At 38.8% G+C, this 13,602-nt stretch overlaps 1 protein-coding gene across 8 annotated transcripts in view; it reads left to right on the top strand.

Annotated features, from left to right (window-relative positions):
- The window catches only part of ATP8A1 (ATPase phospholipid transporting 8A1), a 231,995-nt gene that overhangs the window by 166,215 nt on the left and 52,178 nt on the right, over window positions 1-13,602 (top strand). For all 8 annotated transcript variants that reach the window (XM_078446155.2, XM_078446153.2, XM_078446157.2 and 5 more), the window contains 2 exons: window positions 10,148-10,331; window positions 10,425-10,535. In XM_078446155.2, the coding sequence (XP_078302281.1) occupies window positions 10,148-10,331; window positions 10,425-10,535 (295 nt within the window). The remainder of the gene's footprint in view (window positions 1-10,147; window positions 10,332-10,424; window positions 10,536-13,602) is intronic.

The raw sequence follows: 13,602 nt of genomic DNA, 5'->3' as shown, positions 1-13,602 counted from the left end.
GTTTCCGCACCTTAACATCAATGCTGGGCGTTCCTGAATTTATAACTTTGCCAATTTGATGGTTGAAAAGCACCTTGTTGTTTTCACTTCTCTGATTACTAGGGAGATTAAGCATCTCTTAGTATAAAGAGAGACAGAGTGTGAGTGGGGGAGGGGCAGAGAGAGAGGGAGACACAGAATCTGAAGCAGGCTCCAGGTTCTGAGCTGTCAGCACAAAGCCCAACGTGGGGCTCGAACCCACGAACCGCGAGATCATGACCTGAGCCAAAGTCAGACGCTTAACTGACTGAGCCATCCAGGCACCCCTAGCATCTCTTAATATAACTACTTACCTCTCTAGATTTCTGCTTTTGAAGTTCATTCATTCATTCATTCATTCAGCAAATATTTTTTGAGCACTCACTATGCTTGCTATGTATAAGTTCTATAAATAGAGCAGTGAACAAGAGGAAAATCCCTGCCTTCACATTGTAGCTGTTGTTCAATAAAATCATTACACATATATATTCAAAGGTAATAATTACTGTGTATGATTGTGTGTATAAAAGGTCGTAGTTGATTTATTATATATCAGATAGATTTATATGAAATCCTTGGTAATAGTTGCTATAAAGAAAAGCAGCCCACTGAAGAAGAATAGGGGTACTGAACTGTCAGCTGGGGTTTTTTATGGCCTAATTGAATATTTCTGGTGAGAAATCATACGTAAGGTTTCTTTCTGGAGCGCCTGGGTGGCTCAGTTGGTTGAGTGTCCAACTTCAGCTCAGGTCATGATCTCACAGTTCATGGGTTTGAGCCCCGTGTCAAGCTCTGTGCTGACAGCTCAGAGCCTGGAGCCTGCTTTGGATTCTGTGTCTCCCTCTCTCTTTGCCCCTCCCCCACTCACATTTTCTCTCTCTCTCTCTCTCTCTCTCTCTCTCTCTCTCTGTCTCTCAAAAATAAACATTAAAAAAAAGATTCCTCTCTGACCATCACTGCCTTTTCTGTGGCTTAAATTCTGTTTTATCTTATATTAATAATGCTAACCTGGCTTTCCTTTGTTTTATATATATACTTTGTCTTTTTTTTTTTCTTCTAAACCATTATGTTCAATCCTTCTGTATAATATAGTGGTTAAGAATACTGTCTCTAAGTCCACATTGCTTAGGGTTCAATCCTGGCTTCACCACTTACTTGCTCTTTTTCCTTAAATTATATAATCTTTCTGTGCCTCAGTGTCTTCATTTGTAAAATGACAATAATAGTAACCTCTTACAGGGTTCTTCTGAGAATTGAATGAATTAAAACAAGTAAAGTAAAGTTAGAACATAGTGAGCAAATAAGTGTTATTATTACCTGTTATTATAAAGTGTGTCTCTTTTAGACACCGTATTGCTGAATTTGTTTTTTGTTTTTTGTTTTAATATAACCTGAGAATCTCTTTCAGTCAGTGAATTTTATCTATTTATATTTATTATAATTATTACTATGTCAGCCTCATTTCTTTTGTCTTATTATTTTTTTAATGTGTATTGATTTTGAGAGAGCAGGTGAGCAGAGAGAGAGAGAGAGAGAGAGAGAGTCAGAGTCTAAAGCAGGCTCCAGGCTCCAGGCTCCAAGCTGTCAGCACAGAGTCCAATGCAGGGTTCGAACTCCCAGACCATGAGATCATGACCTGAGCTGAAGTTGGACACTTAGCCAACTGAGCCTCTATAACTGCTTGTTCTGCTTATAACTGCTTGTTCTGGTTTCATGTTTTCACTATTTTCCCAAATTCTTCCAAGGTTTTGTTGTTTTTTTAATCATACTTTTTCAAAATTCTTATATCTTTTTATACCAGTTCTATTTCCTTATAAGCCATTATAAGGCTTTTTTTTTCTTTTGTGCTCATGATATCCTGTTTTACCTGTGAGATTTTTTCCCCCATTTTCCCTAACAGCAGCAAAGTCCTTTGGGAGAAAGATGAAAGCTACATCCTAACTTGCGGTAATATTGGAGCCAGGGCTCCATCTGAGCTTAGTGAATCCCTGTCCCCTGCCCCTCATTCCTTTACCCAAGTGTTGCTTTTCTTAGAGGCAGCCACGTTTTGGTGAGATTACCTGCATAAGGTAACACTGAAGGCCTTGTTAACACACCCACATCATTGGCACCTGTCCCTGCCTGGCTCCATGCCCTGAGGTTGACCAAATGGCTCCAACTTTCCTGTCCCAAGGTAGGAGATGGGAATTTTCCTGGGGTCTTAGTTTTAGGGCATTGTGGATACTCCCAAGAATTGGGGTGTCTTTCAACATGTTATTTGGGGGAGTTTGAGTTTCTACAAGCTCTAAGCCTAAGCCAAAGTGTTTACAGTGAGAGAGGAACCCCTTTGCTCCATGCAGCCCACTCTCACCTCCCTGACGCTGGTCAGCCTGGGCTTCCATGGGGACACCACAGGGAATGAACAGTGCATCTGAAAAGCTTTCCCTGCCTGTTTGTGTATTTATGGCCCTGGAACACCACTCTTTCCCTCTACTCATTTACCTTCTGACAGGTATCCAGCACTTCGTCTTTCTCCAAAGGCTTCTCATCGATTTTTGCTGATTGTGACCCTCAAATTTACCGAGCTTCTTTAGCTCCTGGCATCTTCAGGATTTTATTTCAATTTCTGGCAGTAGCCAACACTACCACTTGTTTCATCTTCTACTAGATATTTATAAGATGAGAGACAATTCTTTGGTGAAACCCATCCACATAGGACAGAATTCCTAAGAATGAGGGAGGGAAGGAAGAAAGGAAAGGCAAGCTGATTTTCTTACAGCCTAAGGAAGTTCCAACCCTTCCTTACCTCCTCAGAGTCACAAGAAAAGAGAAGAAAGCAAGTGCCCATATAGGCTCCAACCAGGAAGAGATGGATGGAGGCCATAGCTCTTACCACTCTGAGAGCAAGGTCGCAAAAGAGCAGAACCTGAAGAAGAAGCACTCTTGGCCTTCTGGAGTAGACATGCTTCCCAGTTGGACCACACCACTCCTATAGGCAAGGCTCCCTAGACAAAAAGAGGTAGCTGGACCTTGTCCCATGCAGGAGAGATTTCTGTCTCTAGCACTTTTTGTCTCCTTGGAGCAAGAATTCATAGACCACTGTCCTATGTATAGGCTCATAATATTTAACTCCTGGTACAGTAGGTCAGGTCAGTCAAAGTTCTTAAATTAATAACGGGCAGAAGGATGGCCCTAAGAAGAAGGCTCTTCTCCTTCTCTTAATATTCTTCCATATAAATTTCATCACATACCAAAGGATCACTTAAATACTTAATAAGCGACTGTTGCCTGAATGCACATCCCCAGCTCTGAGTTTTTTTCCAAGCTTAGTTCTGACTTTTCAGTCAGTATAGTTAATGATGCCACTAGGATATCCCAATGCTCTCTAAACTTCCAAGTGTCTATAACTTCCTGAGACCTTTCCTCTATACATATTCCTGCCTTTTCTGTTGATGTTTAGGCCATCATTTTCTTAGTCACTCACATTTGAAACCTCAGGGTCATCTCTGATCCCACTTCCATTCAAACCCCACACCCAAGCCATATGTCCTTTCTTTTCATTTTCTTTTCAGTTCAGATACATATGTAGAGAGAGATGTAGGTATCTACATATATAAAAAAGATACATTTTGGGGGCAATCCAAATTAATATTTTTAATGCACTGCTTCTACCATGCTCTTTTTTGGCTCAAAATCTTTTTAATTAACACCTCCTGTTGCTTAGAGCTAGTAACTGTGATATTCAAACTTTCTTATCCTGACATGCAGAGGCCCCCTGTCATCTGGCTCTAAGCCACTCGGACTATACCCACTTTCCCTTGAAAAGGTGGTATGTTTCCTTCTCCACCTAATAATTTTCCATCTGTTTTTCCTATCCATGTGAGAAAGCCTGGAGAATGCAATATCCTTTATGTACTTCCTCTGCATTCTAGATACAGAGCAGATTAAACAGACTTTGCCTCCTGACAGCAAACAGTAAATTAAAAAAAAAAAAAAAATGAGTGAGAGTTGTAGTGTTAGTATAATGAGATAATGAGATGAATTTCTTGTTTTTGCAAAATTGCCATTTATTCAGTTCTACTAGCATTTTACATTTGCTCTGGGCTGAGTCTAGTGCTGGGTTCCAGATACTAGATGATGAAAGAAAAGAGAAGAGAAGGAAGGAAGGGGAAGGGAGAGAGAGAGAGAAAGAAAAGAAAAGAAAAGAAAAGAAAAGAAAAGAAAGAAAGAAAGAAAGAAAGAAAGAAAGAAAGAAAGAAAGAAAGAAAGAAAGAAAAAGGGGGAGAGAGGGAGAAAAAGAGAAAGGAAAGAAAGCAGGAAAGAAAGAAAATGAACAGTAGCATTGTAGACAAACTATTCTCTGGTGTTGATACTATAATAAAGATTTCTATCAGGAATTTTTTTTCCTTTTGCGGGTATTTATAAGGTACATTTGCCAGTTAGTAGTTTGGAGTGTCTGTGAACATACACACATAAATGCATATTCAAATATACACTATCAATACAATCAGTCCCTATTTAAAATATTATCAGAACCATTGAAACTGGAGACAGGAGTAGTTCATCTATAACAACCATGATTATGGGGGGGAAAATGTTTGCATCTAAAATGCGTTGCAGAAGGACATCTTATTTAAAATTACTTTCCCTTTTTGCCCTGTGAAAAGGCTATCTGCATTTTATTTCTGTAGACTCAATCCCTGTATTATAAGGTCCCCTTGTTGCCTCTGACTGCACAGTATATCAACAGATGTTGCTTTTGGAGGCTAGGAAAGCACTCACTCATCAGTCATTTGAATAACACAGTTCTCTTACCTAGAAGTATTTGAATGTTTCATTATGTACCATATGCTAAGTATAGTTTTGAAGATGCTATATACGTGGATGTTTTCATTCCAGTAATCAATGATGAGTTTCTAGAAGTGTTCTAATATTTATGTAATTTTGGTACATGTAACGGATTTTTTTTGGCCAAATTTTAATTCCTCTTCAATTCAAAACTTTACAAATGAGCCTAACAAATTTTAGTTCAGACTCAAGATCTCAAAAGTTTTTCTCTTAGGTTTTTTTTTCTCTTTTTATATTTTTTTATTAGCAGAATATGACTCAATGGGGAATAAATAGACTGATAGTCACAAGGAGAAATCTTCAGAAGTGTTGGAAAATACAGCAGAACCCCCTACTAATGATCCTGACCTCTAAATAGTCACCAGGAGCAGTTCTCAAGCTTAGTAAATACAGGGACTCTATAAGCACAGGGTCACTATAAAAACACTTCAGGATAATTAAGAAATACTCTCTTCTTCCGTGTTCTTAAAACGTTTCTCTGGATTCACTTTCTAATAGCAACTTTATAGTAACTTTTAAGTTTTCAGTATGTTTTTGAGATATATTATCAATATTATTTCTAGTGTATATATAAGATGTTTTTTAGGTAAGTAACCTAAAAACATAATACAGTAAGATAAATTATTATACTCCTTTTGGCTACCTATAAAAAGTCCCCTAAAATATTCTGTCTTTATCCGTATTCCATTCAAAAAGGCAATTCGTTTAGCTAATCCCATTAAAAGAGTGCAAAATGAGGCTCATTAAAGATATGCTCTCTATATACCTGCAGCTTAAATGGTAAAAATTGTCAGTACACTGATCTAATGTCCACTGGACAATGAGAGTTACTACATAGCAAATAAGAAAAATACTGAACATGTGCAGAAAATATAGCCAAAATAATATCTGAAAAGCTATTACACTCAGTGTGCTGCTAATTTGTATTGCAAAAGACCACCTTCTGTTTGTGGAGCCACAGGAAGAGAACTGTATCTTTAGAGCACATACTTGATTAGTCTTTGTCCACAGAGGCTCTGGCTTCTCCCAAAGAAGAAAAGAGCAACAATGGAAGAGAAGAGAACTGTGTATAATTGAAGTCCTAACGCAGACCCATGCGTGGTTTTAAAAAAAATCTAGAGTAGAAAACAGTGCTTTATAATGTTTCTGAATTATACATTGGGTCACTACTGGCATTTGTAAAATTCAGTTTTTAGTTACTCTCAAACATGGATCTCTAGTTTTTTGATAGACATTTGGGAAAATTAGCATGTAGTAACATTGTTCTAGACTATTCTGGAAATTGTACAAATATAGAAGCATGTTTATGAAAGTCAAGAAAATAAATTCTAATGCGTGACTTCAGTTAGTGACTTCTTATAAGACAGAAGGACAATGGTAGAAGGAATATGTTCTAGATGATTTCGAACAGTGAAGAAGTTTAGTATATGCTATTTGCTGGGTTTTTTTTTTTTACCTGACAATAAGCTCTCCTCTCCTTGTCAAAGCCAAGTCATATTCTAACTCATCAAGGAAGCCCCTTTCAAGCAATTCTGATTTCCACATCCTCTGAAGTTATGAAGTACTGGCAATTATATCAAAAAGCTTTATGCTACACTCCTTTTTAATGTCGTCTAAGTTTGTTGTGCTATCTTGTAACTGCCTTGTACCAAGGAACAGTTTTTTGTTTTTTGTTTTTTTTTTAACGTTTATTTATTTTTGGGACAGAGAGAGACAGAGCATGAACGGGGGAGGGGCAGAGAGAGAGGGAGACACAGAATCGGAAGCAGGCTCCAGGCTCTGAGCCATCAGCCCAGAGCCCGACGCGGGGCTCGAACTCACGAACTGCGAGATCGTGACCTGAGCCAAAGTCGGACGCTCAACCGACTGAGCCACCCAGGCGCCCCCAAGGAACAGTTTTTAAAATGGATGCTGTAGGGGCACCTGGGTGACTCAGTCAAGTTAGCGTCCACCTTCATCCCAGGTCATGATCTCGTGGTCCATGAGTTCAAGCCCCACGTCAGGCTCTGTGCTGACAGCTTGGAGCCTGGAGCCTGCTTCAGATTCTGTGTGTGTCTCTCTCTGCCCCTCCCTGCTTATGCTCTGTCTCTCTCAGTCTCTCAAAAATAAACATTTAAAAAAAATTTTTTTTAGTGGATGCTGTAAAAACAGTAGAGCTTTTTAACTGATTTCAGCTCGACTAACCTGAATCCTCTTGAACCACCTTGTCCCCCTAAGAGATGCCCACAGCGCATCTAGGCCAGACCTGGAAGGATGCTTCTCAGGACACATCTGCACTTTTGCTTTCATGAGATGACGTGGTGCTTGCTAGGAATCAGTCAAAATTGTTGCTAGGAAAGCCTGGTATAATACTCTAGAGAGACTTTCAGAGTTGCTAAACCATTTGCTGTATACTTTAGAGTGGGAAAGAGAACAGTGAGCTGGGGTGGAGGCGTCATTATGTTCTGGTCTCCACTTGAATGAAACCGGCCGTGGAGTGTGCCTCATGAGTGAGGTTTGTGCCACAAAAATAGACAGAATTTCAAACAGTAGACCCCTCTGCAAAGTAAGGCTCTTTGCTCTACATCACAAGTTTGTGGGTTCATGAGTTAAATATTTTATGTATGCATATTTTATTTTTTATGAATCCCCACTTAGCAACGGCTATGTCAGACACATCAGATATGAAGGCTTCTGCCGTTTCTTGAATCTTCTTCCAAGCCCTTGTCTGCTGTTAGCTTGTAAAGGAAGCAGATGCCGCTGCTAGTAAGAGTTACAGTGTAACTTTGGGGACGCCTCTCGCTATATCATCATCTTTTAAAACACACACACACACACACACACACACACACACACACACACACAGAGGCATTGTTCTTGCCAAGGGGATTAATACTCCATTTTTAACACCTGAGATAACCACGCTCACGAAGTTGGAGAAAATCCTCAGCCAATTTTAATTTGGGGACATGGAAAATTATAGTGGCAGGCAGAAGAAATAGTGGTTGGTTGTGATAGCCATGAAGAAAGAAAACAAAATTGATGCTACTTCCAATCTCTGGTCTTAGCTCCCCATGCAGAGATTTCTCTTTTATGACACATTCAGCCGATGAAAACAGATACCACCATTTTCTAATTCCATCGATCCCATGGCGTGACTTCACAGTTATTTACATTGTGATCCTGTTAACTTACAAAGGCAATTTGATGAATGTTTTCAAATGATTCTCTCTTTTCATGTCCATTTCCCATTTGCTATTTAGATCATTTCTTGGTGAGCATGCTTTTTTGACATTTGCTACATGTTAGCTGTAGTCCATGTTTAAACCATTGGCCTACAGCCAGTGGGCTTACCAGTTTATATTAGTCTGTTAAGAAAAATTAAATGAAATGTGAAAATGAACGGAAAATTACCTCAAAGAAAAATGGGGGCTAACCGTGAAAAAGCCCATAATGGCTGGTACTCACCCATTCCCTTGCAGTGTTCACAGTTGGGCCATTTTGTGCTATTGCCAGACTCTGAAAGGAAATCCAAAGAAAGAATTAAAAAGAATTCTTTCATGTAGCAGCCGTTTATTGAGTACCTATTTTGGATCAAAGATGAGGAGGCTGGTTCACTCTGCAAGTAACTCAGCCTAATATAGTGATTCCCAAACTTTAAATAAAATCTGGGGCTGCTCTGATGGAAAGCTTTTCAGAAAGGCAGTAGGGCCACCTGAAGGTACACATCTGTGCAGAGTATCCATTGCTGGGAATTGTTCCTAAGGAAATTGATAATAGGAAAATTATAAGGTAGCATCTTTCAGAGTAGGGTCTTCATTTTTAAATAGAATAATAAATGATTTTCCAGATGTTCCAGCAGATAGGTATCAGATACCTACTCCACTTCACCTTGATAAAGAATTTAACTCTGATCACTAACATTGTGTGTGTTAGTTGTTTCTTCATACTTAATTACTGTCTTCATACTTTTTGGACTCAGTTCACTGTTTAGTTTTCCTCTTTGTTTTTAATTGCCAATAATTGTGGATGATATAGGAATTACGCTGAGGCATTCTGTCTTTGAACCCTTCTGTCATTGCCATGGGGTTTATTTCTTAAGTGGCTCTTTTATTTTTAAGTAATGTCTACACCCAACGTGGGACTCGAACTCACAACCGTGAGATCAAGAGTCTCACGCTCCATCAGCTGAGTCAGCCAGGCCCCCCCTTAAATGGCTTTTAAAAATCTGTGATAAATTGATCCAAAGTTAACACCAAAAATGATTTTAGTATAGATGCTGGTGTATTCTGTTCCCGACCCCTGTCTGTATAAACAGTTGCTTGTGGTGCCTGGGTAGTTCTAGGTCAGCGTTTGACTCTTGATTTCAGCTGAGGTCATGATTTCACAGTTGGTGAGTTCGAGCCCTGCATCAGGCTCCATGCTGACAGTGCGGAGCCTGCTTGGGATTCTCTCTCTCCTTCTCTCTCTGCCCCTCCCCTGCATGCTGTCTCTCTCCTCTAAATAAATGAGAAAGAAGGAAAGAAGAAAGAAAGAAAGAAAGAAAGAAAGAAAGAAAGAAAGAAAGAAGAAGAAATAAGAAAGAGAAGGAAAGAGGAGGGGAAGGGAAAGGAAAGGAAGGGAGGAAGGAAGGAAGGAAGGAAGGAAGGAAGGAAGGAAGGAAGGAAGAAAGAAAAGGTTGCTTGATTCTTCTTGGACGCTAGTATCTTTGGAAGAAAATTGAGGCATATGAACTATGTAATCAGGCATTTGGTGTTTATTGTGGTTGTATGTTCTCATCATGGTGTATGAGAACAGATCAAGAGGTTAGCCAGTTCCCTACTGCTCCTTGGAGTTTGAAGTTGTGCATAGTACATTATCTAAGATCTGCTTACAGAGGCTCAAAACTTTTATTTCCAAGGTACAGTATAGGATTTAGTTAGTGTAACATTTAGACTACCATCCAGCAGCTGTCCTGACCTTTCTCATTCAAATGTGAAGAATTTGAAATTCTGATGTTGCTTATTAGGAAGCGGTGGAATTTCTAAATTCAAATGTGATTTTGTTAACAAATTAATGCACCCATTCCGGTGAAGTAGTGTTTAACGGGGCCCTGCAGCTCCTACCTTTCACCTACAGGCCTGCTTCTTAGACTCTCTTTTTCCCTTAGAGTGGCAACCAGGGTAACAGAACTGAGCATCTGCAAACCAAAGACTTTTACACAACGGTACTTCCTAGAACTATCCCTTTGGATCTTCCGCTGCTTTTATCCTTCAAGACCGTAACACTTCAAAACTCCTTTTCTCAGAAAGCAGAGCTAATTGATACTTTGTTCTAATTGAAGGGTTTCTCCTCTTCAAAAATCTGAAGTTGTCGAGATGGTTAAGAAACAAGTCAAAGTCATAACGCTTGCAATTGGGGATGGAGCAAATGACGTCAGCATGATACAGACAGCCCATGTCGGGGTTGGGATCAGTGGCAACGAGGGCCTTCAGGCCGCGAACTCCTCGGATTACTCCATAGCTCAGGTAAAGCAGCGTTGCTGCAAAATGCGCCTTTTGTCCCCGTCAGCTGGACAGTAGGAGGAAAAAAACACTAATTCCGTTCCACTTTTATTTTAGTTCAAGTATTTGAAGAATTTGTTGATGGTTCACGGTGCCTGGAACTATAACAGAGTCTCCAAGTGCATCCTGTACTGCTTCTACAAGAACATAGTCCTCTATATTATTGAGGTAACAGCAGGTTAAGTGTGCAGTCCTTGTCACGTGCATATGTGGTGAAAGAAGTTTTCTCATTGTTTTCGTGAATCCTTCATCTGCCCACTTTTTATAACTTACAAACATGTTGGCCGCAGAGAATAATCAGTGTTTAAATTCCTGGCTAAAATTGTTACATTGCTTTGGTAAGATAATGTTGAATTAGAATTGTTAATGAAGGAAAACTGTTTTCAGTTTTTAAAAGACTACCAACTACATAGCATTTGTTTTATACAGCTCGAAACCACACTAGAGAAAGCAGGACACTGTTGAAGGATACACACATGGAAAACTACCTTAAAAGAAAGTAAGGGAATGACAGACATAAAATTGAGGGTAGCAGTTCTACTAAGGGGTAGAATCAGAAGGATACACACATACTTTTGTGTTGTGTTGTATTGGTCATCTAGTCGTTCTTATTATGCTCCAAACTTTTATATATATATATATATATACACACATATATATACATATATATATGTATATACACATATATACACGTATACATATATATACACATATATACACATATATACATGTATACATATATATACATATATATATACACATATATACACGTGTGTGTATATATATATACATATGTATATATATATATATATATACATATATATATATATATATATATATATATATATAAAAGTATCCTTTGCTACCCAGACCTGTTTTGTCTTCTGAGCTGGTAGGTATTGACAGTTCAGATAGTGAGGAAATTGTCTAAAAATTATTAGAATGTTCAGTTCCTGTGTCTGGATAGCAACAAACCGCTATATCCCTTTTCTGGTATCAAATATAACATTATTATTAAAATTAAAACTTAACCCCAGGTCAGGAATATCACCTCTAAAAGAATGCATTCTGTTTTATAAACATTTTTGCAGCACCTACTAGGTGCCAGGCACGTTCAGCAACTACAAAGTAAATCGAGCTTCTGTCCTCCAGAAGCTTGACAGTAGAATACAATGTAAGCCATATTTGTAATTTTAAATTTTTTAGGAAGCACAGTAGCAACAAGTAAAAGTTAAAGCCCAAGTTCATTTTCTTTTTTTTTAATAAAATGTATTGTCAAATTGGCTAACGTGCAGCGTGTAAAGTGTGCTCTTGGTTTTTGGAGTAGATTCCCGTGGTTCATCGCTTCCATAAACACCCAGTGCTCATTCCAACAAGTGCCCTCCTCAATGCCCATCACCCATTTTCCCCTCTCCCCCCCACCATCAACCCTCAATTTGTTCTCTGTATTTAAGAGTCTCTTATGGTTTGCCTCTCTCCCCAGGTTAATTTTAAAATGATATTTTAGGGGCGCCTGGGTGGCTCAGTCGGTAAAGCTTCCAGCTTCGGCTCAGGTCATGATCTCAAGGTCTGTGGGTTTAAGCCCCGCCTCGGGCTCTGTGCTGACAGCTCAGAGCCTGGAGCCTGCTTCAGATTCTGTGTCTCCCTCTCTCTCAGCCCCTCCCCTGCTCATGCTCATGCACTCTCTCTCTCTCTCTCTCTAAAAAATATATAAACATTTAAAAAAATTTTAATAAAATCATATTTTATTTAACTTAGTGTATTCAAAATTACCATTTCAGCATGTCACCGCTTTAAAAACTCAATGCAGTATTTTACATTCTTCATTCCAAGTGTTTAAAATCTGGTGCGTATTTTACATCACAGCACATCCCCATTTGGACTGATCACATTTCAAGTGTTCAGCAGCCACGTGTGGCCTGTGGCTAAGTGGACAAATTGAACTACGTGGCTAACCAGGACATAATAGATAAGTTATTTACTTTTTTTTTTTTTCCAACATCTAGATATCATTAGAAGCTGTGTTTGTAATACTTAAGTTCTAGGTGATATCAGTTTCTTGCTCCTCCTGCTCTACAGAGTGTGGCGATAAGATCCCCGTAGCTTTTGTTAGGAAAACCCTCCGTGTTCCACTCCTGTCAGAGGGCCTCCCACACCCTCATAAATCTGCCCAGGGCTCTCTCACACGTTTGTTTATGCCACCTTGCCCTCTAATCTGCTGTTTCTACACTTCTGTCAGGAGAGACACAAGCTAACCATTCGCTGTATGGAAATAATAGCTCATACTTTACGCCAGGGAAGTCACACTGTAAACAAACAAAACATCAGTGGATTTCACATTTACCCTATTGGCACATTGGTTGGGAACTGCTGTATGTTTGGTTCAGCTGCTCTTTATGCCTCTGTCAGAATGCTTATCTCCTTATTAAAATGTTGATACAACATAGTTCTTAAGATTCAGGCTAGGAAAATTGAAACTTAGTTTCAAAGTGTGCAGGCACTTTCATTTACTGGTCACTAAAATTCTATAATTAGGTTACAACCCATTAGGTAAAATAAGCAAATGCTTGGAGACCTAAACAGCATAATCTACGAGTTTATTGTTCATCACTGCTGAATTAGGTCTGGAATAGTCTGTGTTTTAAGGAAAAATGCACTTCTAAAATAGCTTATGAGATCCAAATATAGATATGTTCTCTGTTGTATGTGTAGATTTGTGATTCTTTTCTAAAATAATAATTTTTGATTCCCAATCCCCTCTATACTTCTAGTTTTTCTTAATTTTCTTCTCATCCCAAAACATTGATATTCAAAAGAATATCAGATTGCATAGGTGGTAACAAATACTTTTGAAGACACCAGGAGTTTAAAAACACTAGCAGCAATAAATCTACTACAAAACTTTAGTTCTGTGCAATGAAATGAGTAGTCAGCTCATTGCTTTTTCTTAAAATCTACATTGACAATCAACAATGAAGTGGGCAAAAGTTACGTACTAGTGGCGGAAATAAAATATATTCAACTGAAACACGAACACTGCAAGCTCTGTTTCTGCTCCAGAGTTACGCGATTTGTGGTTGATTAGCCCTAAATTTCACTTGGCTTTGAATTTAAAGCCTCTTCATGAGATATTTAGCACTGATCAAATACTTTACACATTGAAAAGGAAGTAAGTCCTAAACTCTACTGGAAATCTCATTTTTAAGGTATTTTTCTTTTAGCACTTTATGGAAAT

Source organism: Panthera onca, chromosome B1 (assembly GCF_046562875.1).
Source record: "Panthera onca isolate mPanOnc1 chromosome B1, mPanOnc1 haplotype 2, whole genome shotgun sequence".
Taxonomy (NCBI): domain Eukaryota; kingdom Metazoa; phylum Chordata; class Mammalia; order Carnivora; family Felidae; genus Panthera; species Panthera onca.
This window is presented reverse-complemented; position numbering and strand designations above follow the sequence as displayed.